The sequence below is a fragment of the Colius striatus genome, chromosome 1 (genome assembly GCF_028858725.1).
Source record: "Colius striatus isolate bColStr4 chromosome 1, bColStr4.1.hap1, whole genome shotgun sequence".
Classification (NCBI taxonomy): Eukaryota; Metazoa; Chordata; class Aves; order Coliiformes; family Coliidae; genus Colius; species Colius striatus.
Window position 1 is genome coordinate 144130250 of NC_084759.1, and position 24499 is coordinate 144154748.

Below are 24499 nucleotides of genomic sequence, written 5' to 3' on the forward strand. Positions count from 1 at the left end.
TTTGTTGAATCTGACACTTGTGAGTCTGAAGCATTTCCCTAATGTTTTCCTATTGTTAGAAGGCTGTGCTTGCATTGTTTATTTTGAAGTGACAAACAACTCATAATTTTGTATTTTAACATATTTAGCTTAATGTTGACTTTGAGTGGAAGTTTTTAAGTTTTGGTTCAGCAGAATGAAATTATAGGTTATGAAACAAAAGACTTTACAGTGACACCTTCCCTTAAGATGCAAAAACATCTTCCATAAAGACCTTGTGAAGGAGCCCTCTAATTACAGTCAACAATTAATCAGCAGTGAGCATATTGAACATAAAACATCTTGTACGATATTTTTCAGTAGTTCTGTTGTGGAAAGAACACGCAGTCCAAATAACTTTTGAAACGGGGGTGGGGGCGAACACCAGCTAATCCCATCTGTTCCCTCTTACTCTGCAAATCAGTTCTTCCACCTCTGAAAGGTCAGTGGTGCTAAGCTACCAGGATGTGAGCTGATCTGTTAAGTAGGGAGTTGGTGCTTTGGCAAAGATCCCCACACGAACTGGGAAATATTAAATGTTTTGAGTTTTGCTTTGTGGTTCAACTGATTTTTGTTAAATTTTATTTTCCTCCTACTCTTTACTTTTGTATTTTTCTGACTGAACTGCTGGCAACTTTGCATTTTTTAAAATGGGGTGTTTATTGCTAAATGGGAGACTTTAGCAACTTCAATTGCTTTTTGAACTGTAAGCTAATAATGTTTTTTTCAGCTTTTTGAGTATTTAATTACACTTCCTTCAGTATCATTAAGACATCTTCTTGTTTTCCTCCAGGAGACAGATGAACAGAAACGTCACAAAATTGCCAATGAGCTTCTGCAAACAGAAAAGGCCTACGTTAGCCGACTTGACCTCCTAGATGGGGTAAATTTTTCTTGAATTTGTTTTTAACTTCTTGTCTTGAATTCATTTAAATGGCTATGCCTAAGTCTATATATAAATCACTTAAGAGGTGGTACGTTTTTTGCATTTTAATGACTTTCCCAGTCAACCATTTTCTCTTACTACACAACTTTGCCTGTGTTTTTCTTTGAAGAACACCACATTTTAAAAAGTGTTAGAATTTTGTGGATATTAATGCAAGATGTTTTCTGTGTGTAGATGTCACCATAAGCAATAGTAGTGCACACAGATAGTCCTTCGGACAAAGGGGATGGATAACCATTTCTTGGTTTCCGGTGAAACAGAGAAGGATAGCATTTGATAACACTGAATTCACCCACCAACTAAAATATTGTTACATTTTTGAAATCTGAGCTGCCTGAATTTTTCTTCAGTGCCAAAGAACTTAGGAAGATGCCCATTCTAAATTGTATATCCCCTGTTTCTCGACTATATATTTAGACTAAATCAAATTGAAGTGAACAGAAATTACTTTCTGTTTACTTTCTCACATAAGACTTATTTTTCATTTACCTGGATTTCCTATAGCTTTGCATTGCTTTACTCCATGGTATTTTTCTCAGATATTGCTGTTTAAACTTCTGAGGTCTAAAGTTTAAGTTGTGTAAAAACAACAAATGAAAAGTAGAAAGTCTCAAATGATACAATTTTTCAGGCTGTTTGGAGACCCAAGCAATTGTCCTCATGAAAGTGGGTTTACCTAGCAGATGCACATTGGAGTGTATATGTGGTATGTTTCAAAAGACAAAATATTGCAGAAAAAAAAGAGCTTTGACTTGGAGAAATTTAAAAATTTAATAAAGGAAAATATTTACTTCATTAATAGAGTTTTTTTGTAAATAATGTGAAGTAATTTTCCTTGATAAAATCATAAATGCATTACTCCTATGTCTATTTTCCAAATATTAACTGGACAGAGTTGTGAAAAATGAGTTTCTGGCACAACTACTCAACTGCTGTTACTGAGAGGAAAGCAGAAAGCTGGGATGGGGCTGTTGTTTCTAAACTTGATTTAAGTTACATAATCTTTATAGTCTTCAAAGTAACTTGTCAGAATTAAATAAATGTTCTGTCAGAGATGCTGCAAAGTGAGCATGTTTTAAAGTACCCATGAAAGTGTGTGGCTTCTTTCCTTTCAAGACACTTTTGCTGTCTCAGTTGGAATTATTAAAGTTCTTATGTTCAGATTCTTTTTAGTTTCCCAAGCCTTCACTCGAACTTCTGAAGCCCTTTCTAGGGAGATGCAGTCTGTTCAAGCATGGGAGAGGGAGATAGAGGGACCGTAGCTCCCCATAAGCACTGTTTTATTTGGTGTCCATAGTAGAAGCTGCATGTGTCTCTAAACATTTTGTAGCTGCAACTGGTCAGATAGAGCCAACTGATGGGAAAACAATATCTATTTTATAAGAGACTATAGTAGAATCAAATCAGAACTGGGCTCCTTTTGTGCTTAAATGGTGTGTGGGATCACTTAAAAGCCAACTGCTTTGATTTAAAAAGAGTAAGTGGATATGACATACAGAGAGAGTGTTTTGAGCTAATGATGATCAGACGTCATAGTAATCAAGAAGGAAGCAAGAGTCAAAAATGTGACTGGAAGACTGGGAAAGCTGATGATCTAGCTGTTAAAAGAGAGAGGATGCTTGGAGCCAATCCAAAATGTCACTACTTTGATTTGGCTTTCCTTAGGTCTACTCTGCCTGCAACGATTTTCTCTCTTGCTAGAAAAAAAGTGGGGTATAAAGGGAGAAGCTTTTAGCTTCTGGTGAGGCACTATATCATTGAAATATTAATTTTACTGTGTTTAAAGTTGGAAGGGTGGATAGATGGTCCTCATCTATTGAAGATAATAGACTGATAGATTTGAGTGTCTTTTTCTGTGTTGCAGGTATTCTATTCCAGACTCCTTGAGGAAGCCAACAGAGGTTCATTTCCAGCTGAAGTGATTAACAAAATCTTTTCTAACATTTCATCGATAAATGCCTTCCACAGTAAATTCTTACTTCCAGAACTTGAGAAAAGAATGCAGGAATGGTAAGAGGTGATTCACTTGTTAATACTACTACTAAATGCATGTATGTAGAAACTCTATTAGAGAGTCAAAGTAGAGAAGGTACCTTCATAATTAAGTGCTCCAAACCCAGAAATTACTGTGGGCAGGAGAACATCTGCTCTTCCACTCTTTATCAGAATCTGACTCAGTACAAGGCTTGCGTCATAGCTCAAAATAAAGGACATGTATCTCACTGAAGCCAGTAAGATTACTCATGATTAAATGCCTTGCTGAATTAGAGGTTCAGATTGAAGTTGTGTAACCTGATGAATTCATTGCACAGAGTATGAAATAGAGATAAATAACATATATGTGTTTTGTGCTACTTTTCTAACACAGTAACCTTTGTCGTTATTGCTTTCTCTGCTAGGGTCAGATATATTTTTGGTTTTCTGTGTGAAATCAACATCTAGGTCAGGGATGTTTTGAGGACATGTTTTCCTCAGCTTTTTTTTGATAGGACCTTTATTTGGAGCAAGCAAGAAGGATACCCGAGGTGTAAACATGCTCTTTAATGATCACATAAAGATACTGTACTGTCTTTATTCCTCCTTGGTATGTACAATTCTGGAGGTACTGAAATATAGCCATATAATTTTTGGTGTTACCTAACCGGGGGATGGGGCGGAAAACCCAAACCAATAAGACCCAAATCTTTGCTTACTTCGCTAACTAACTTGGGGAAAGAAAAGGCCTCCCAAAAAACAAAGTGAAACACCTCCCCTCCAGAAAAGAATTATTAGTATTGTTTCATCCATTAGTTTCACCTCAACAGTGGTTTGGTTGCTGTATTCCATGTTATCTAGAGTTTACCATGAGGAATGCTACTGTTTGTTCAGATAATATTTCCAGTTACCCTTTCACATATCACCTTAGCTGTCAAAAATCAAACACACACAAAAAAAGAAACAATGTATTCTTGTGACAAAAAGGAAAAATATTTCAGACCACACACTGGTGCTCTAGATAGCAAGCTATACATCTCTTATCTTGGTAAGGTGATTCCCCTTTAAATCAATGATTCTTGAAAATTGAATAGTTACCATGCACAAGGGGTAACCCTGTATAGTCTGTAATGCAAGAAAGTAAATAAAGGTGTGAGCATTGTGGAATGTAGCTAACTTTCCACCTTAGCTTATGTTCCTTGCAAAATGACTGTGTAAGGTAAATCCAACCTTTTCTTCTGATGAATTGAAAAAATCTAATAGGAAAGTCAAATGCCTGAATTTAACATAGAGTGCATATTCATGATGAGTGGAGTTTAACTTAATCCAAAGATGTACTCTTTAAATTTTGCTCTAGATGCTTTCCTTACAGGGCACAGAAAATGGGTCACATTACCTTATGTAGTTGCAGAATGCTAAATTGCACACTAATAATTTGTGTATAATTACATAGCTTCAAAGGCTGAAAAGTGCTTTTGCAGGTGAGCTTTGACTGTTATTACGCAATTTATTAGTTTTGCACTAAGGACATTATCTTTCCCTTATTGCTTGAAAACAACCTCTATGCTGTCCCCAAGACAGCCTGTTTAAACATCCTTAAAACATGCTTTTGGGAGTGGTTAGATGAAAGGGTGTAGGTGAAGAGAACAATTTTTGATCATTGCTTAATGAAAAACTTGGGATAATGTTCTCTCCCCTTCATCAGTCCCTGAAACAAGTTTCTCCCATGGCCTTAGTTGGACATAGGAAATACTTCTATATGGGCTGTTTTGAGGTTTATGCGCTGCTTGTATTGTTCTTTAGCTTCTAGTAAAAATAGCCAGATAAGAATTTCTGACATTTTCCCTGAATTGTGGTTTGTTTTGAAAACTTAAGGTAAAAGTATATAGATGTAGAACCCTGGAGAGCAGATCAGAAGCAGAATCTTCTTTCTTAGAAGAGAAGGCAATGTGAATCTAAGATCATTGAGTGGAAATTAAATTGTCTGGTAGCTGAGTTTTTAAGGAACTGAGCAACAGCTGGGGATGAATATCTCTTACAACATATGACTGGAAAACACTTGAAACAGACTTGTTGAAATATATTTCCCATGAAAAGAGCAAAACAGAATGTAACAGTGATCCCAGATCAAACAAAATGCTCATCTCGCTCTGTCTTTTGTACCCAAGGATAACCAATCGCAGATACCTGGGGAAAAATTTAAGAACACAGCGTGACAACCTCAGGAAGGGTGGCCTTGGTCAAGACATTATTTCATTCCTTCAACACAAAGTTGTGGAATCTGTGGCAATTCCTGAGCTGACCTCTACTCATACAGTCTGATTTGCTTTGAAACTACAGTTTTCCATTTTGTTGGATGCCTGGTTGCTTTCTCTTCCAATATGCAAGCTGTCATTCTCTAGACACCTTTGCTGTGCTGTGATTTCGTGGGCCTTTGCATAGCATTCTTGAAGCCATGACAGTTTTAAATGAGATGCTACGAATCATGATTAGTAAGTCAGGTATTTCACATTTGAGTTCTTAGATTGCAAAGGTGAATGCCATCGTGTACTGATAACACAGAAATGCAAAGTGTTTCTGTATCTATGTCACAATGTGAGGCCTATTTCTTGACCCATATAACAATGCTATCTTGGTGCAACAGTGCAACTGGTTTTGGTCTATCATAATAGTTCTCTTTCTGATCTCTCTGTTAAAGAGAACAGTTACTGTCTTGGAACTGGTGGCATTTAGAAGAGCTTCATTTTTTTAATTATTTATGGTGCAAAGTGTTTGAATAGGAGATGAACTAGTTACCCCTACTTGTAAGTCCATCAATGGAGGATGCTGCTCTCCAAAGGTTCTGCTCTCTACAACTTCCTATCCTTCCTGTTCTTTCAGAGCTCTTTGTAACATGGACCATGTCTTTCTTACCTGAAGTTATGACAAATTTGTGTTTATACAGCCTCTGTCTTTGGATGTATAGGGGCCTTGCATGTAAAGTTGTGAATTTTTTTAGTCTTAAGAGCCATTTAAACTGCAGTTCTCTGTGTAAATGAGCTGCCTTAAGTATCCAAGGGACAGGCGTAGCAAACTTCCTACTTCTTGGTTTATAAAACTTTTAGGTTTGTTTTTTTTAATATCTGTATAGAAATAGTTGTGAAACAGTTAAGTAGAAGTATTCTCTTTGTATTGGCAGTTTCTTTAGGTAAAAAAGAATTGTCACAGTCTTTTATGCTTTGGTTTTTTTAATTGTAAGCATTCTTAATTATGTCTGTGTTAAACTTTTCAGAAAACTTTCTTGTCTCTGAGTTGTTTTGGGGTTTGTTTTTTTTTTTTTTTGCTGGTGACCTTCAGAAATGTATTCACATTTCCTTTGTGTCTATTGGAATTGACATGATCTGTATTTTATTTTCAGTTAAAAATTATGCTACTGTGTTGCGATAAAATGACAACCTGGTGTATTAGCATTTAGTGAATCAAAGGAGTGGGGTTTTGGTTTAAATTGCTAGCTTGCCTATGAAAGAGAATGTGTCTGCTTGCATGTAGAGGAGTTGAAAAATATATATGCAGCTAATTAAGGGATGAGAGCCTTGGTGATTTCAGAGACCAACTTCCCAACTTACTGTTCTGTAGTTGCCAGGTCCAGCAGCAGGTCAAACCTCTGCCAGAGCTTACAGAGGTACCTTCTTTTCCCCCAAAGGCAGCTGGAGCTGGACTACCTTTTGGCACTCCTGGCAATATTCACTATTCAAATAACCTTTCCCTTCTGCACAACTTTTTATCTTGAAAAAATGATGTGCTGGAGTAGACTGCTGAAGTAGTTGCTGTGCATTGCTTCACTTTAGGTTACTACCAGAACATTCATTTCAGATTTTCAGAGATCAAGAGATACTGAATTTCTGAGTCTGTCATTGAAGTGTGACATGTTTTCTACTGTATTTCTTAGAGATGCGTGTGTGCCATTCTGCTTTCCTTGTGCATCAGGAGTGCAACTTCTTTCTGCCTTATCATTGTCTTTGCTATTCTGTCTTATTTGAAGATGCAATCATTAATTGGTAAAGATGTAGGAAAGTACTCAAAGACGACTGGAATCCAAGGAATTCTTTCTGCTTCATAGGTTTTCTTAGATAAAAAATGATTTTTTTAAAGTTCTTAATACATACTCATGTACATGAATGGCATAGAATCGTGTGGAAGGCCTGTGGCCAGTGGAGTTCTACAGGGATCAGTTCTGGGGCCATTCCTGTTCAACGTCTTCATGAACGACCTGGATGAGGGGACAGAGTGTACCCTCAGCAAGTTCCCTGATGGCACCAAACTGGGAGGACTGACTGATTCCCCAGAAGGCTGTGCTGCAATTCAGCCGGATCTCGACCGGCTTGAGAGCTGGGCAGAGAGGAACCCCATGAGATTCAACAAGGACAAGTGCAGAGTCCTGCATCTGGGAAGGGACAACCCCCTGTACCAGTATAGGCTGGGGATTGACCTGCTGGAGAGCAGCTCTGCAGAGAGAGACCTGGGAGTCCTGACTGATAATAAGCTAACCATGAGCCAGCAATATGCCCTCGTGGCCAAGAAGGCCAATAGCATCCTGGGATGCATCAAGAAGAGTGTGGCCAGCAGGTCAAGCGAGGTTCTTCTTCCCCTCTACTCAGCCCTGGTGAGGCCTCGTCTGGAGTACTTTGTCCAGTTCTGGGCTCCTCAGCTCAAGAGGGACAGGGAACTTCTGGAGAGAGTCCAGTACAGGGTCACCCAGATGATCAGGGACTGGAACATCTTCCTTATGAGGAAAGGCTGTGGGACCTTGGCCTATTTTGTCTAGAAAAGAGGAGACTGAGGGGGGATTTCATTAATATTTACAAGTGTATAGATGGTGAATGTCAGGAGGTTGGGACATCCGTTTTTTCTATAGTAGCTAGCAATGGGACAAGGGGTAATGGGATGAAGCTGGAACACAAAGTTCCATTTAAACATAAGAAAAAACTAATTCACTGTTCAGGTGAGGGAGCCGTGGCACAGGCTGCCCAGGGAGGGTGTGGAGTCTCTTTTCTTGGAGGTTTTCAAGACCTATCTGGACATGTTCCTGTGTGACCTGATCTAGGTGGACTTGCTTCTGCAGGGAGGTTGGACTAGATGATCTCTAAAGGTCCCTTCCAACCCGTATTGTTCTATAATTCTATGATTCTGTGACAAGTATTTATATAGGGGAAACTGTATAGTATGGATTTAGTCCTCAAAGAAAATGATGGATTAGATATTTAGAGGGTATAGTATGGTCAAAATAAGATAATGTGATTTTAAGGAACTGCAAATAAAATATTTTGGGCCATGATTTGTGAACAAAACCTGTCAAGCTTTTAATGATAGCTTTTCTTTCTTTAGTGCTCTATGTGACCTATAATCCATCATCAAAGAGAATACAACATGCTTTCTATGTTAATTCTTGTCATTTTTAATGGTTACATTGGCACGCAGTACGAGGCGATCCCAAACGAAAGGATTCTCTGTTAAATGCTAAAACAGTTTTATAACTTTATATGACTTTTTTTCTTCCCTATTTGCAATGAGATTCCATCCTCTTATTTTTCAGGAGTACCACTCCCAGAATTGGAGATATTCTGCAAAAGTTAGCCCCTTTCCTCAAGATGTATGGAGAGTATGTGAAAAACTTTGATAATGCAATGGAATTGGTGAAAACGTGGACTGAACGGTCACCTCAGTTCAAATTCATTGTTCAGGACATTCAGGTAATGGGAAGAATCATGTTAGCTCTTCAAATGATAGAAGCATATACAAAAATGTAGAAGCTTGTGGGTGAAAAAATATTAAAGACAATATTAAACACCAATTTTTTTAGAATTAAGGGTTGTTGGTTTTATCCACTTCACACTGCATTCTGTTACTTCTTTTTCTACCTTCTTGTCACAACTTGAGGCTGTGTATGTACACAAATACCCATAGGTCAAATAGAGATTTTCCACTGCAAAGTAGAGGACTGAAAAAAATCACTACATTTTGTCATAGATACCAACATTAAACATTGGTTTAGGATCAAGTGACCTATTGGTGCGACTATAGATCCTTGCATTGAATCCATAGATATTGTGTTAGTTCCCACCAGTGCTGTTAGGCAGAGCACTACGATCTGAAAGTAAGTGTGTGATCCTAAATGCTGAGCCACAAAAAGGCAAAGAAATCTTAACACTTAAGCAACCCACCATCCTGTTCAGAGGTGCGTTTTATACCCTCTAGTGCTCTCTGTAGGTTTGTCTGTGAATTGGCAGGTTGAGGAGTGAGAAACAGGGCAAGATACCTCTAATTAAATTTTACTGCTCTAGAAGGTTTTGTGATTCTAACCCAGGGATGACAACTATGTGCATTTTAGTTTAGTTTTTTTAATTACATATAAGATGGAAATTAATATGAAACTTAAAACACTACTGAGGGCATTTACATTCTAAATGAAACTTGAAAGAAGCACACTCCTCAGGCAAAATATACCTTTGTACCATTTAAGGAACTTCTAATATGTCATCACAGACTGTTATTAATTCAGTATTAATTCTCTTTTGTGGGTTATTACACACCTAATTTAAAGTACAGTGGAGTTTGGGAGACTTTGGTGGTAGGACTTACGTTGTTGAATTTTGGATACTTAGGAAGGTTTTTAGTTATTCTTACGCAATAATTTATTATTTGGTTTTGTAAAGCAGTTCTATCTTCCTTCAGAAAGCTTATCATGCATGTTTCAAAATGCATAATTTATGTTTCATCAATCATAACTTTTACTTTATGGTATTGTAATAACATTTTTTTGCCTGCTACATTGAAATATGTTTACAATTTTTTAGAAGGAAAAAGTGTGTGGAAATTTGACATTGCAACATCACATGCTAGAACCAGTACAACGCATTCCACGCTACGAGATGCTTCTAAAGGACTACCTAAGGAAATTGCCTCAGGATTCCCTAGACTGGAAAGATGCTGAAAGTAAATATCTTCTAGTTATTGAAATAGCCAAAATAAGAGAGTCATAGGAGGAAACTATCAAGAAATTTTCAGGAAAAATCACATAAAGAAGCAAAGTCTCTAAAAAAGAATAATAGAATTTCTTCAGGGGAGCATAGATTCTCTGGGGAAAAAAAATAATCTGTTTGCATAGTAAAGGAAGTTAATACAAAAAACATAAAGCCTTTGAGATTCTCCACCTGCACCACTGAGATTTTGCTCTAGTTTTGGAATAATGCATGAGTTTTGATTTGTTTGATTTGCAGGTGACCAGAGGTTGTGGTGGTTTTTACTTTGGTTTTGGTTTTGTCAGCATTTTAGTTTGCTTTATGCACATTTGGAATCATAGAATGGTAAGGGTTGGAAGGGACCTTTAGAGATCATCTAGTCCAAGACTAGAACATATGTCTCTTATTTGTAAGAAAGTGGAGTTAGGCTCATGATTGTACTTGTAAGCTTCTATAGGGAAAAAGAACAGACTGTTATTAAACTTATTCATCTATTTACACAAGAACACTTCATGACATTTTCATAGATTGTTCAAAATAAATTACTTGCCAGCTATATTTTTAAAATGTTTGGGGTTTTTTTGTAGTAGTAGATGCATATGTAAAAATGTGAGTTTTTTGTTTTACTTTTTTTTCCTTCTGTTTAGAATCCCTGGAAATTATATCCACTGCAGCAAGTCACTCCAATAGTGCAATAAGAAAAATGGTAAATGATCCTTGTCTTCCTGTTCATTTCTGAATACACTACATTTTAGTATTTCATGGAGCTAGGAACATGGATTGAAAATCTTCCCTAAAATGGCAAAAACTGTTTTTCTGGGTCCAAGTAATTGTTCCTACTTAATGTATTTATGGAGTTCTAATAGACAAAATTTGACACTGAACCTAATTCTTCCAAGTGGAAAATGGAACAGATTGGATTGCTCTCCTCACTCAAATATCTGATACTACACTGGACTCTTAACTTTGTTCTGTCTGCTTGTGTCAGTGGATGAATTATGTTTGTGAAAAGTTGTTACCATCTCCCTATTATAGTGAGCTGGCATGATAGGTATTTCATTAAGTGTGTGAGATAATGCAAGCTGTATGTGTAATTTCACTTTTAAAATTGCCAAGGAGATACTATTTCTAAAAGTAGTTATTACTGTGCAACTAAGTTAATCAGCCTGTGTGGCTGACCATACACACCGGGGATATGTACGTTTTTCAAAGCTGACTTTCTCCAGACTTACACAATGAATGAAATGAATAAGTTTTGTAACGATATTTTCAATGTAAAGGAGAATCTAAAGAAGTTGTTAGAGATCTATGAGATGCTGGGAGAAGAGGAAGACATTGTGAACCCTTCAAATGAACTGATAAAAGAAGGACAGATCCTTAAACTTGCTGCTCGCAATACATCTGCTCAAGAACGGTATCTTTTTCTAGTAAGTATAGTGGCCTGTCTTTACAGGAGTGGCTCTGTGCTTTTCTAGATTTGAACTACCAAAGAGACAGAGAAATCCTTCTTCTAGTTGATGTCAGTCCCTTTCCACTAGTGATGGCAGAGCATAAGAAGACACCATTCAGAACAGAATATGTGGTTTTAAATAAATGGAAGCAATGTCCAGTAACTCAGTTTTAAATAAGTCATTGCTGATTATAAATGCAGGCCCTAGAGCATGAGAACTCTGCATTCTCATGAAGCTGAAATGTGAAAGCTTAGGAATATTTGTCCTAATCAATCATGTGCTGTGGTCACAGTAAGTCTCATAGTCTTTTGAAAGCTTGTTGTCATGGCAAGTCCTCCTCTTGTCAGGTGCCTATGTCCTTGTCTTGGAGCTAAAAATTACAGCCATGCTCCCTTACAACTCCCTTGGAAAAGGTTTGATGTAGTAGCTTCTCATGCAATGAGGTTATTGCTTATGCACCTCAGACATTACGTGTCTTTTGGTTAATAAAGACCAGTGCAAGGTTGTTAAGGCACACAAGGTTGTTTGTGCTTCAAACAAAAGGAGAAGTCATTGAATAGTAAGACCTCAAATGGGGACAGACAGCTGATTAAAATTATGTTCATTTCATATGAGGTAACAAGTTAAAATGTGCTGTTATCAGTGATACTGACTATGTAGTAGGCTAGGCAAGATTTTTATTAAATAGGATTTAACTGAAGTGAGTTTCTCTTTTTAATAATTAATTTTGAGAAAAACATGAGGGGAAAAATGTGAGAAAATTAAACACTAGAGATCTGATTTAATAATGGTACTTCTAGGCTGGCACTTCAGACATTTACCACATGATTTAAAGTTCTAGGCTTTAATAAAGAAATATGTCTTTGTCCTGCTCCTGTGTTACTTTTTTTCCTCTGTGATTTTGAGGGTTTCTGTGAATAAAAACTCTGAGAAATATTCTTCTGTCCTAGAGAAAAGACAAATAATGTCTTCAAATATTAATAGTTACAACTTGTATAAAACCAAATGGTTTTGGTACAGGTGAAATATAAATGCATATGCTGAAGAAAAGAGTTCTGCAGTTCAGAATAGGTTTTGCAGAACTGGGGCATAAGAATGGATTTTTCTAATGAAAGATTTGCAGTGATATAAAACACTGATATGAATATAGTTGATAATAAATGCTATGAATACACTTGCATATACAGAGCAATTATTCTTATATCCACTGAAGCTATCCTTTAATCTTATTTATAAACAAATAACAATACTTTGTCTTGCATTAGAGCTTTGCTCTTCTTGATATATCAACTGAGCAGAAAAGAACCTACTTTCTCATCCACTAAGTCTACCTCTGCAATATTGTCCAGTTCTCAGCAGAAACTGTGCCACTATCTATGGGGTTTTTTTTGTTAATGCAAAGCCCTGTTTTTATTTTCCCTAGTTTAACAATATGCTGCTCTACTGCGTCCCCAAATTCAGCCTGGTGGGATCAAAGTTCTCAGTTCGAACCAGAGTTGGCATAGATGGTATGAAGATTATAGAAACTCATAATGAAGAGTACCCACACACTTTCCAAGTGTCTGGAAAAGAGCGAACACTGGAGTTGCAGGCCAGGTAAGTAGCCTTTTTAGCTAGTTTTTGGAGGATTAAATGTATACACACAAAAGAATGGACTAATAGTTTTGGGGAAAGCAGTAGTGAACTTCACTTTAATATGAGTGTTTTGAAATGAGCCTAGGCTGACAAAAATCATGAATTGTCAGTCCAAGAATCTCTTGGAGTAGAGAATGCCTATACAACGTGCAGTGTATTGCCTTACTTCGCAGAAATACCAAAGATAGCTGTGAATGTGCTGTCTGGAATAATGAAAGTAGAGTATCTAACTCTGACTTCAATGTTTTCAGACATTGAGTGTGTTAATCTTTGGGCAATGCTGTTGCTTCTGGTACCTGATCTACCTTGGTGCAAATGAGCATGCTCACCTCAGGGCATGTCCACTCAACGAAACTCTCCACCCCAGTGCATTTCTGTCCACAGAACAACAATTCCTGATGTGTGGTAGATGTGCACCTGCTTTTCTCCATTCCTCAAGTCTGTTTCCAATCTACTTGTTTTCTTCCAGTCTCAGATATCAATTTCACCCTGGAAGGCAAGATCTCCTTTGAGTTCTTGGGTTCTTTTCCTCTAATTGCATTCTTCTGAGTGTCTCTTTTCTGCTTTCCTTATTGGTTCCAGTATTCTTCTCTTTCTGGGTTACTTTTCTGCATGGTTAGACTAAATCTTCCCTGTACAGACTGCCTTACTTAAAATATAGTGCTCCACCTCTCCTTTTGGAACTGCTTAAAGATGCTATTCTTAGCAATGAGGATTTAATTGCAGATAGACAAGGATTAGAATCACAGAATGGCAGGAGTTAGAAGGGACCTCTAGAGATCATCTAGTTCAGCCTCCTGCTAAAGCAGGTTCACCTTGATCAGGTCACACAGGAACGCATCCAGGTAGATTTGGAAACATCCAGAGGAGACTCCACAACTTCCCTGGACAGCCTGTACCAGAGGTCCCTCACCCTCACAGGAAAGAAGCTTTTCCTTAAGGTTTCAAGTGGAACTTTGTCCATTGCCCCTAGTCCTGTCAGTGGACATTACAGAAAAAATTGTCACCCCATCCTCCTGACGTCCTTTCTTAAGGTACTTAGAAGTGTTAATGAGATCTCCCCTCAGTATTCTTCAGGCTAAACAGCCCCAGGTCCCGCAGCCTTTCCTTGTAGGAGAGATGTTTAGTCCCCTGATCATCTTGGTGGCCCTGCACTGGACTCTCTCCAGCAGTTCCCTGTCCCTCTTGAGCTGGGAAGCCCAGAACTGAACACAGGACTCCAGATGAGGCCTCACCAGGGCAGAGCAGAGGTGGAGCAGAACCTCACCCAGCCTGCTGGACATACTCTTCTTGATGCATCCCAGAATGCCATTGGCCTTCTTGGCCACAAGGGCACATTGCTGGCTCGTGTTTAGTATGTTAAATAAGGATAAGGATGTCCTTGATGGGTACAGTTTTGTGTTGACCTTGCGTATTTGGGGACAGACCATAGCTTGCTAGCAAACTAGCATTCAAGATATTTTCCTTTATGGAAAAAACATTTGCAATATTTAATGAGAGTTACAACAGTGATTACAGAAAGATGACAACATATAGAAATTTACTTACACTATCATCGAATTTGAAATTAAATAAAAGCTTTAAAAAATGTCAGGAAAAAGCTTTCAGCTAAGGTCTGCAAGACTTCTGGGGCTTGTTTTATGGCTACCAATCACATCTGTTATCAATTGCTGTATGATATCTTGATATAAGTATATGGGATGTTGTTATGACATGGACCCATTTTGATAGTGAAGGGTGGCATCTTGCTGCACCATTTGTGAAGTATGTTCTAATTGGAATAAAAATGATGCAACAAAGTAAATGTTTTCTGAACTTTCCCGTGTTACCAATAATTAAAAGTTTATTGCATTAGTTTATTATAGGTGTGAGAAGAACATGTTTACCTGTTTTGGGGTGGTTTTTTTTGAAGTATTTTAGAATGTTTTAAGTCTGTATAAAATCATGAAGGAGTAAGTACCAAATGACATCTTATTCCATTATATTAGAATCATCTTGATTATTGTTTGAGCACACCTCAATGTCCTTAATTCAGGAGCTTCTATTAACACTATTGTAATGCTTACTTTACTCTTGGGATTTTCTCTTACTAGTATGCTTCTTTTTATTTTTTGGATTACTCTTGGAGTACATTTTCAATCACTGGTTTTAAACAGGTGGTAGACTATTTCTTTGAGGAGTAGCTTATATCATGTGACATGTAATAGCTCAGCTTTTGATTTTGAATGTAAGTATGTAGGAAGAATTATTGTGGCTGCTTAGCTTTTTCTGCCTTGTATGGAGACTGTAGGTGGGGTGGGAAAGCACTTGTTTAGGACTGTATTTGCTTAAAAGTTATACTAATGACACAAAACATCATGTGAGGAGCTTTATTTTTTTTTTTTTTTGAGATGATGTAAAAATCCTCTTTCACACCCTTCATAGCAATCCATAGAAAAAATAATTTTTTTCATGGCTGATAGTGCTTGGCTACAGGAGGGTGGTTTTTTTCACATCATTTTCCAAGGAGGTCATTTTCAAAGAGAGAGTTATTCTGTGGTGCTAATTCTGAGCGTTCTGACTTAACATTTGCAAATAAACTGTTTTCATTACTAGTACCAGCCAGTAGTTTCTAATAGTACTGTTACTTGTGATTTAAGTTGCTTTTCTGAAGATTTACAGTCTTTGCAATATGTTTTAGAGACAAGGCTGTTGTACAAGATCAGAGTTCAATATGCTTCCTCTCTCATCTCTGTCTCCATATGTCATCTGTACATACTGATAAGTCATCTGTATCTGCTTTAATACATAAAAGAGAAATTCCTTCTCTTTGGTTTGTAATATGAAACCACATTTTCCCTTTTGTTTAATGGGATACTCTTCTTGACACTGTAGGCAAGTTTAAACGACAACAGCAACGAAAAGAATGAAGGAAATTAATTTTGAGGAGGGAGGAACATTTAGAAATAGGCAAGAGAAATGTGTGTTAGTATGTGCATGCAACACGTGAGAAGAAAAACACTTACACCTAATCTTTGCATTATCTTTTAACAATGCAAATACTATTACTACTTTTAAAAGCATTTATTTCAACTTGAATTCACTGCGTAGTGGTTGCAAATTTGTGAAGCCTGAAGTCATGCTTTTGTTTCCTGTTTTAGTTTGGTTTTATTGTTTTGAGGGGGTTTTTTTTAAGTTCAACAGTTAACAATTAATATTGTTTAAGTTTAAATTTCTGAGCATTACTTCTGAAGCTTGGGTCTTGTAAGAAGTTGATTGGTGATAGTGAGACAAAGTCTCCTGAACTGGTTTTGGACTAATGTGTCAAATATTTCTTTCAGTTCTGAGCAAGATAAAGAAGAATGGATAAAGGTAATTTCATCTACATTCTTTATTTGCTAAACACTTTTTTTACTGAAGCAATCAAAAAATAATATTTTCTGGCTGTAGCTTCCCTCTGCTAATCTTGTCAGAATACAGAGAGTCTGTTTAAATGTAATATGTTTGAGGAATTTCTCCACTGTTTCCTTAGGCACTTCAGAATACCATAGAAGCTTTTCAGCAGAGGAATGAAACGTTCAGAAATGCTATTGCTAAAGAATATGAAGACATGCCTGTGGAGGTCTCTGTAAGTTGATGATATTCCTTTGTAACCCTCTTGGTACCTATTTTGTTCCTCAATAAATGGAAAAAGTTTGGCTGGCAGAAACTTTGTTTCCAAGCCCATCATTCTTATAACAGAGGAATTACAAAGTAGTCATCTTATTGGTAATTGTTTTTCTTTATAATGCCAAGTCTTATGAACAAGCCTCTTTTCTTGAAACATGTAACAGAGTACCCTTTGAGTGATGACTAATGATTTGTGACTGGGTTCTTTGTTATTTCTTGTATAGATTTCAAAATGCCTCTTGAGCTGTGTTTTGCCATTTCCTTTCCAGAGGGAGAGAATAATTATTTTCTCTATTTGAAGTACTGCACAATTTTTTATACTGGCTTTTTTATTGTCTCTTCCCCTCCCCCTCTCCCCCCCCCCCCCCCCCCCCCCATCTATCCCCCCCTCAGAATGCTGAGCTTGGGAAGAGAGCTCCGAGGTGGATACGAGACAACGAAGTCACCATGTGCATGAAATGCAAGGAGCCCTTTAATGCACTGACGAGGAGAAGGCACCACTGCCGAGCATGTGGACATGTAAGTGTAAAACCCTGGCAGCCAAAGCTGATGGGTATGCTTGGCAATGGGGCTGAGCACCAGTTTCTCATGGCTGCTTGTTATCACAGAGTTGCAGAGGTTGTAAGGGACCTCCAGAGATCACCTAATCCAACCCACTGCTAAAGTAGGTTAGCTCAATGAAGTTGCACAGGAAAACATGCAGTCAGGCTTGGAAAGCTCCAGAGAAGTTATGCTGCAGAATTTGTTTCTGTGCTGTTTCTGAAAGCAAAAGCTGTGTATAGTGTACCATGAAGGAACTTCTCTCTGCTTTAGTTGGCATGGTAAATTTGGAAGTGACTTACAGCAGAGGAAAATGTACGCACGTGTAAAATGTGCCCTTGCACATACTACACAGCTACTCTTCAGTGGCCTCAGATTTCAAGACCATATTAAACTGACATAAGCCAGTGTTACCCCAGCAGCATTGGTGATCCTCTCATCCCATCCTACCAGCTCCTTTCTCCTCTCCGCAAGAAGATCATGAAGGCCTGCAGTCTTTCACAGGGTTAACTTGGAGCTGTTCTCAGCAGAGTTTGGTGTGTAACTGTGTGAACAAGCACGAGGGACCGGGGAAGGAGAGAAGGTTAGGATGGGGAGGAGGGAGCATCACTGCTGCTTTCCACAGATGGTGCTATGGTAACATATGCTGCTTCCAAATGACTGGGAGATTGTGGCACGACGTGAGAGTTTTCAGAAATTAATGAAAGCTAAGCAAAAATAGTGTGCTTTTCTGGTCATGCAGCAACTCTGTCTCTCTCCAGCAGGTGGTAGTGCAAGCCCGGGTTTAATTTTTGTTTTCCAGTTTATCTCGGTATGATTTCTTTCTAATGCTTTTATGTAATGTGAAGGCTTACTGCCTTCACAGCAGTACTTGTGTGCTTTGCAAGACACTGGACACTTTTTCAGAATTTCGGAATTATTAATGATGGCGTTGTCACCTGGGGTTTTTTTTGGAGATTCTCTTCGAACTCCTCTGTCAATCTTAAGATCATGCTTCCTTTTTAATTAGACTCCTGGCTACTTAAATCTATTGTAATTCTACCACATCTCCTTGCACCTTAAAATGAAAACATTTTTTTCATGGGAATTAATTTGGGTCGGTGATGGTGTTTTTCCAACAGTGACTAATTGGGAATATTTAACTAGTGTTGTCTAGAGATACTAGTTGGGTCTAGATTAGTTGAAGTGCTCTAGATTAGTACTGCAAAGCCCTGATCCACAGTAAAATTTTGTTCACTTGAGTGGTTCAAGTCCATTTGTCTACTGCTCTCTCTTGAAATAACTACACTCATATTTTTTACATAGGGCATTTTTTCACCTGAAAACCCCCACATTTCTGTGGAAAAACATTTCTAATGAGAGAAGTTCTGTCACATCTCCCTTGCATTTCAGTTATGTGTATATTAAAGAACAATCAGTGTATTATGGGCTTATTTATTAAGAGATTCTAAAAACGTAAATTGAATATTTATTAGCAGGTGAAAATATTCATCATTTCTGATGTTATTAATTTTTTTAATCATTAAAAGTTCGTCTCAGTTCTGCATTTCTGAGTTTATGTAGAAACAAAATAGTAAATGTAGCTTCCAGGTTGATATCTAAAGAAACTGGAAGAATTTCATCCTGCAGCATGGTTTGTGCTAAATTCTGATTCTATGTCTAACTTTAGCCTAGAGATATAATTGAAATACTAATGTGATTTCATATAAAGTACAAAGTTCCACCCAGTAAACCGTAACATCATTTCTAGTGAAGAAGCAGCAATGACGTGAACTTGGAAGATCATTATTTTCAATTAAGTTGTCACTGACATGTCACAAAAGCATTATCTCTTGTTCTGTGTAATTAAACAATATATTATTGAGTAGAGAAAATTATACTAAATTTTAATTCTTCTTTTATAAACTTTTGTAAATACTTGACTTTTATATGGATGTTCTCTATTTTTAAGGTGGTTTGCTGGAAATGTTCTGATTACAAGGCACATCTTGAATATGATGGTAATAAATTGAACAAAGTCTGTAAGGACTGTTACCATGTTATAATTGGTTGTACAGACAGTGAAGAAAAGAAAAAGAAAGGAATCTTGGAGGTATGTAATTTAAAAATACTATGTGTGCGTAGTTGCAAACAGTTTTGGCTAATCAGTAGGTGAAAAAAGGCAGCATTCTTGCAGGGCTATTGTCTGAGAAATAAAAAGTATGTGCTTTTAGAGCTTGTTTGCTTCTTTCCAGTTACATCAACTAATGTGATAAAACATTACCTTCCCTTATATACCTTCACTTTTCTTCTTCTGTATTAATGCTACTGTAGCAACAAAACGCACTACTGCTACAATTATTCTTAAAATATGTACTGAAACTGAAAGAACTGGAGATAACAGAAGAGGGGAATGGTGAAAAAGTTGCTATTCAGAGCCTGAGAAAGGAGATACTGTTTTGACCAGTGTATAGCAATGTACCTTTAAGTCATCAAAGTCCTCTCAGCTTTTGACATCCAAAAATTTAAGTCAGACAATAGCAAGCTGCTTTTCTTTTCACTGGGAGGAGAAACAAGCATCTTAGAATTGCAATTAGTGTTCACATTTCTTAAATCTCTTTTTATAGGTCCATTTTAAAACATCTGACATTCATTAGAGAAATACCATTCAAAGTTTGTCAAGGCACATATCTGTCTTGGGATGTACTAGTGACTTTGTACTACATGACTCATTTGACTCGTGAGCTAAATACAGACAGGAAAAGGAGACAAAAATAAGATACAGATTGTACTTCCACATACAGTCCTTAATCCATGTCAGCTTGACTACACTTGATTATATTATTTTAAATGAGAAAGCTAGTGGAGTTCTGTGCTCCTTAGTCTTACTTTATAGTCAAGACACTGCTATTTCTTGGCACAGTGGCTTTTTTAAGGTAGCTGAAGGAGCTACAGCCTCTTAGAAATGTCTGCCTGCAGCTGGATCTCATGACAACAGAGTGGTTGGTACCATGTTGCAGCATCCAGACACGATCAAAATCTGATATGAGGAAATTTTAACACATAATCATTTTGTGTTCTTTCTGATTTTCTAAAGATCATTATTTAACCCAAATCGCATGTCACACTATCTTCAGATTTTAAGGAATTCACCTAATCTTTTCTCTAGGGTTAGTGCTCACATTCTTATTTTATTCTTACAAGTGTGTTGGCATCTGATCTTGTCACAATATTTTGACTGATAAAATAGAGTAGTTGTCATATTGGATAGTTAGTAGCATTTCGATGCCTAAGATGATGTTATTTTAGAAATCAAACGTTGCTGTAGATATTAATGTTGACGAATCCGCAATCGCGAAAAACTTATCTACACAGGAATGCAGATAAGCCAGGCACTTCTTCATTATGCAGCGCTGGGAAAACACGGAGGATAGCTCCTCCATACCTGCTTCGTTGTTACCATTTTCAGGGCTTTTATACACCTCAAACAAAAGAATCACGTTTGCCAGCAAAAGCATGCATAAAATGTCCATCTATCAGTTTAGCCCTTCACCTTGATTGGTTCCCAACCAACATAAAATTTCCAAACTCACAGTGATTGGTCAAAAAAAGATATCAGTCCCTTTGTTTTAGTAACAACTAAGGTAATAGCCAAGGTAACCTGAGGAATACATATACCAGGGCCTAAGGTAACAGGTCCCTACCAGGTGTGGTATGTAACTCTTGAAGTTTGATCCTTATGTGATTCAAATGAATACTTACTTAATCAATAGGTATTTGAGTTATTTGCAAGTGCTTAGCTAATTGATTCAACTATTACTGGGTGATTAACAAGTCCTTAACAAGTGCTTGACTACTTATTGTGATGATAAGTTGTTACACAATTATTTTAGTTATCTGCAACACTCAGATGCTAAGAGAAAGGCTAGCTGTGGTGGCAAAATAAAACTTAGAGAGATCTAGAAATGTATAATCCACAATTACTGATGAAAGAAGGAACGGATTACACATGTTAAGAGAATACCTGCACTGACTGCATGTAATAGAGAAATATTATCTGTACATCCAGGCCTTCATGATCTTACTCAGGTATTTCCTCAAGCTTTTTGCAGATACTAGCCAAGATTTGATAGGAGTGGTGATGAATTTCTGCTTTTCTGTTCCATATGTTTTCAGTCTTTATTTAAGGAAAGTTTATTTTCCTTTTTCTGCTTTATACTGTCTCCTAGATTGAATCTGCAGAAGTCTCTGGAAATAGTGTCATATGTAGCTTTCTTCAGTACATGGAAAAATCAAAGCCCTGGCAGAAAGCATGGTGCGTTATACCTAAACAGGAAGCTCTTGTGCTGTACATGTATGGTGCTCCACAGGTATGTACAGAGAAAATGGAAAACAAATTAGTAATTATTGTCACTGATGTCTGGGGAAGAAAAGTCAAATAGCTTGGGAATGAAGGAAAGACCCAAGTTTTCTCACCAGCTGTATTGTAAACAAAAGGTAGTGGGCAGGTTAGTCGGCTATTCTTAATCAAGGACTTCTTCTTCTTAGGATGTTAAAGCTCTGGCTACAATTCCACTTCTGGGCTATACAGTAGATGACACTCCAAGAAGTGCTGACCTCCCCCACAGCTTCAAACTGACCCAGTCTAAGTCTGTGCATAGCTTTGCTGCGGACAATGAGGAACTAAAACAGAAATGGCTGAAAATTATTCATTTAGCTGTCAAAGGTGAGACACCAGAATGTCAAAGTGAACCGCAAGTGAATTTAGAAGAGCAATCTGACTCTTCTAAAACATCTGAATGCTGAAGCTCAAGAAAACGTGGTATTTTTAAGATTACAATCAAATTTTGTGGTTAACCTTTGTGTTAACCGTTCTTTGCTCAATCAAGGAAAAAAAAAATAGAAACAAGCAAAAGAAACTTCTTACTACCGTACACATCTTAGCACTTTATGTTTGGGAAAAATTCTGGTCTTTTTAGGGATCTTTTTCTTATATTTATGTTCTGTCAATAAAAGTGATGTACAGGTCCATTTCAGAGACTTTTTTTAAAAATGTGAATGCTATTAAAAATATGTACTAACTTTACTGTATTACTTGTTTGTTGTGATGCAATTTTTTTTGGAAGATCCAGTTGCTCTTCAGTTAACATTTGCTCCTTTCATTAAGAATGCAAATATTGAAGCTTCCTACTTACAAGTTAGGACTTGCAACAGGATAAAAGATATACCTCCACATTGCCAAAATAGATCTGTAGTTAAATATGCAGGGACAGTTTGGTTTAATGTATGTAGTTTATAGATTGAATTCCACAGATCTGTACATATGTTATATTCACTTGTCTCTTTTTAATTAAAGCAATGCAAGTGGCTTTCACAGGTATATTGGCTTTTAAAGTTTCAATTTATTGAGGAAACAATCTAATGATTTTTCAATCTAGAAATGAATACCTAAAATATGAGAAAACTATATAATATATGTACAGTGTTAAAAATGTACAATACTTGATTTTTGCTTTGATTTCATGATACTGGGTTCCTATTAGTGAATAATTTATTTTAAAAGCATGTTTTCTATTTGAAATTAAACACAATCCTAAATTAACAAGTACTGTTCAGTGATTTGTTTTAATAGCTGACATTTAATGATCTTTATTTTGTTTTTTTAATGAATCAAAAAAGAGCAGTAATGTAAGTGGCATGCAATGGACAAAAAAGTTCCAGGTGTGTTTAAAAGAGTAGTCCCTTTTCTTCAGTGTCCTGTCTCTGTTATCTTTTAAAAGAGCAGTAGTTCATTACACAAATGCAGTATGTGGCTTAAGAAAAGCAACAGATTCTAGTAATCTCTTGGGAATGTGTATTTTTGCTATCATGATTATCAAAACAATAGAAAATTTTGAACTTAAATCTTCTAATTTTTGCAGAAGGTTAGGTACTGTAATACTATTTTGACAACAGTTTTCAAGGATCATTGTTTTAAAGTGGAGCCTTCTTTATACCAATTTAGTGTGAGGTCTGAGCCTGTAAATCCCAAGTTGCAATAAATGTTACTATTTGCATTCCACTTGTGGGAATAAGGACTTGCTGGCCTTACAGTATTCAGTCTCTTACGAACTTCCATTCCTATTAGGGTTTTCTATACACAGAGGCAAATGACCTCCCTGCATTTTTTACTGTAACACTCTTGGATAAAATATGGCAAATTCAGAAGCAGTGATTGACTAGTAAAAGTTTGATAGACAATATCATTGCTATCTTTCCTTATCTGACTCTTCGAAGGAAGGGCAAAACGTAACTTCAACTTATTATAAGGAAATTCAGAAGCCTTACTTCTCAATATGACTGAAAGCTGTATTTTAAATCATGTCAAGATGGAGAGGTCAAGTTCAAGTCCATTTTTCTTAGCAACATGAGGGCAGAATTAAAATGTTGCTTTCCTATAATGAGATTTCCAAAGTATTCACTGAACTCTCCCACCAGCTTTAGTCTTTCTGCAACACTATAGGAATAAAAGTTTAGCATTTAACAAGGGATTGTTAAAGTAACTTCTGTTTTTAGCGTCGAGCATGAGTGAGTGCATAGTGTCTTATTACTTAAGAAGAATATCATGCAACTTAGTGGGCCGGATTTTGCACTCACCAGCACAAACCTAACATCTTTCATGGCCTTTAGACATTACATTGGTGTTAGCAATTATCAGGTCATGGCATTGTAGAGTACTAACTTTTTCCTTGGGTGCTCCACATATCCAGATTATTCTGATTGTAACCCTAATATTGCTTTTATCCCATGGGCAAGCTCTTACCTGACAGATTGATTTTAAGTTGCTTCTATTGTCAGCTGTTCTTACCTTTAGTTGTGGGCCGCTCAAGCCCATTTGATTGTTGTTGGTGAGTACTGCAAAATCTTTGCTGAGCTTTCCCTAGATAGTACATGTTGTCTTGTATATACCTTGGTTGAGGGATGGGGGAACAATCAGGAAGTAAGTAACTCTCTCCTTGGCTAACGTTCTTTCATGGTCATCTGCTGAAAGTGAGTATCTTCTAAAAGAGTCTGAAGTGCAATTGTGGGATCTACAGAATTTTCTTACCACATGCTAATGTATAAAAACATTGTTTCCCATCAAGTTGATGAGTGTAAGGGGAGAAGTTGCCTTAAAGGAGTTCCTCAATAAGACAGACTGAGCTATACTGAAAAGAATAGGATAGGATGACTGTAATTGTGTGGTGCATTCTGTTTTCTAAGCTCCTGCAAACTTATTTCTGAGCCAAGTAGGAAGACCTATTTCAGCTAAATGGTTAATGACATGATTA

At 37.0% G+C, this 24499-nt stretch overlaps 1 protein-coding gene across 8 annotated transcripts in view; it reads left to right on the forward strand.

Annotated features, from left to right (window-relative positions):
- The window catches only part of LOC104560303 (protein bicaudal D homolog 1), a 304772-nt gene extending 282133 nt beyond the window's left edge, over positions 1–22639 (forward strand). For all 8 annotated transcript variants that reach the window (XM_062010546.1, XM_062010536.1, XM_062010555.1 and 5 more), the window contains 13 exons: positions 812–901; positions 2829–2974; positions 8511–8667; positions 9772–9910; positions 10584–10642; positions 11217–11363; positions 12811–12983; positions 16343–16373; positions 16534–16629; positions 17064–17189; positions 19162–19302; positions 21419–21559; positions 21738–22639. In XM_062010546.1, the coding sequence (XP_061866530.1) occupies positions 812–901; positions 2829–2974; positions 8511–8667; positions 9772–9910; positions 10584–10642; positions 11217–11363; positions 12811–12983; positions 16343–16373; positions 16534–16629; positions 17064–17189; positions 19162–19302; positions 21419–21559; positions 21738–21995 (1704 nt within the window). In that variant the 3' untranslated portion in view covers positions 21996–22639. The remainder of the gene's footprint in view (positions 1–811; positions 902–2828; positions 2975–8510; positions 8668–9771; positions 9911–10583; positions 10643–11216; positions 11364–12810; positions 12984–16342; positions 16374–16533; positions 16630–17063; positions 17190–19161; positions 19303–21418; positions 21560–21737) is intronic.
- The last annotated feature ends 1860 nt before the right edge of the window (positions 22640–24499 follow it).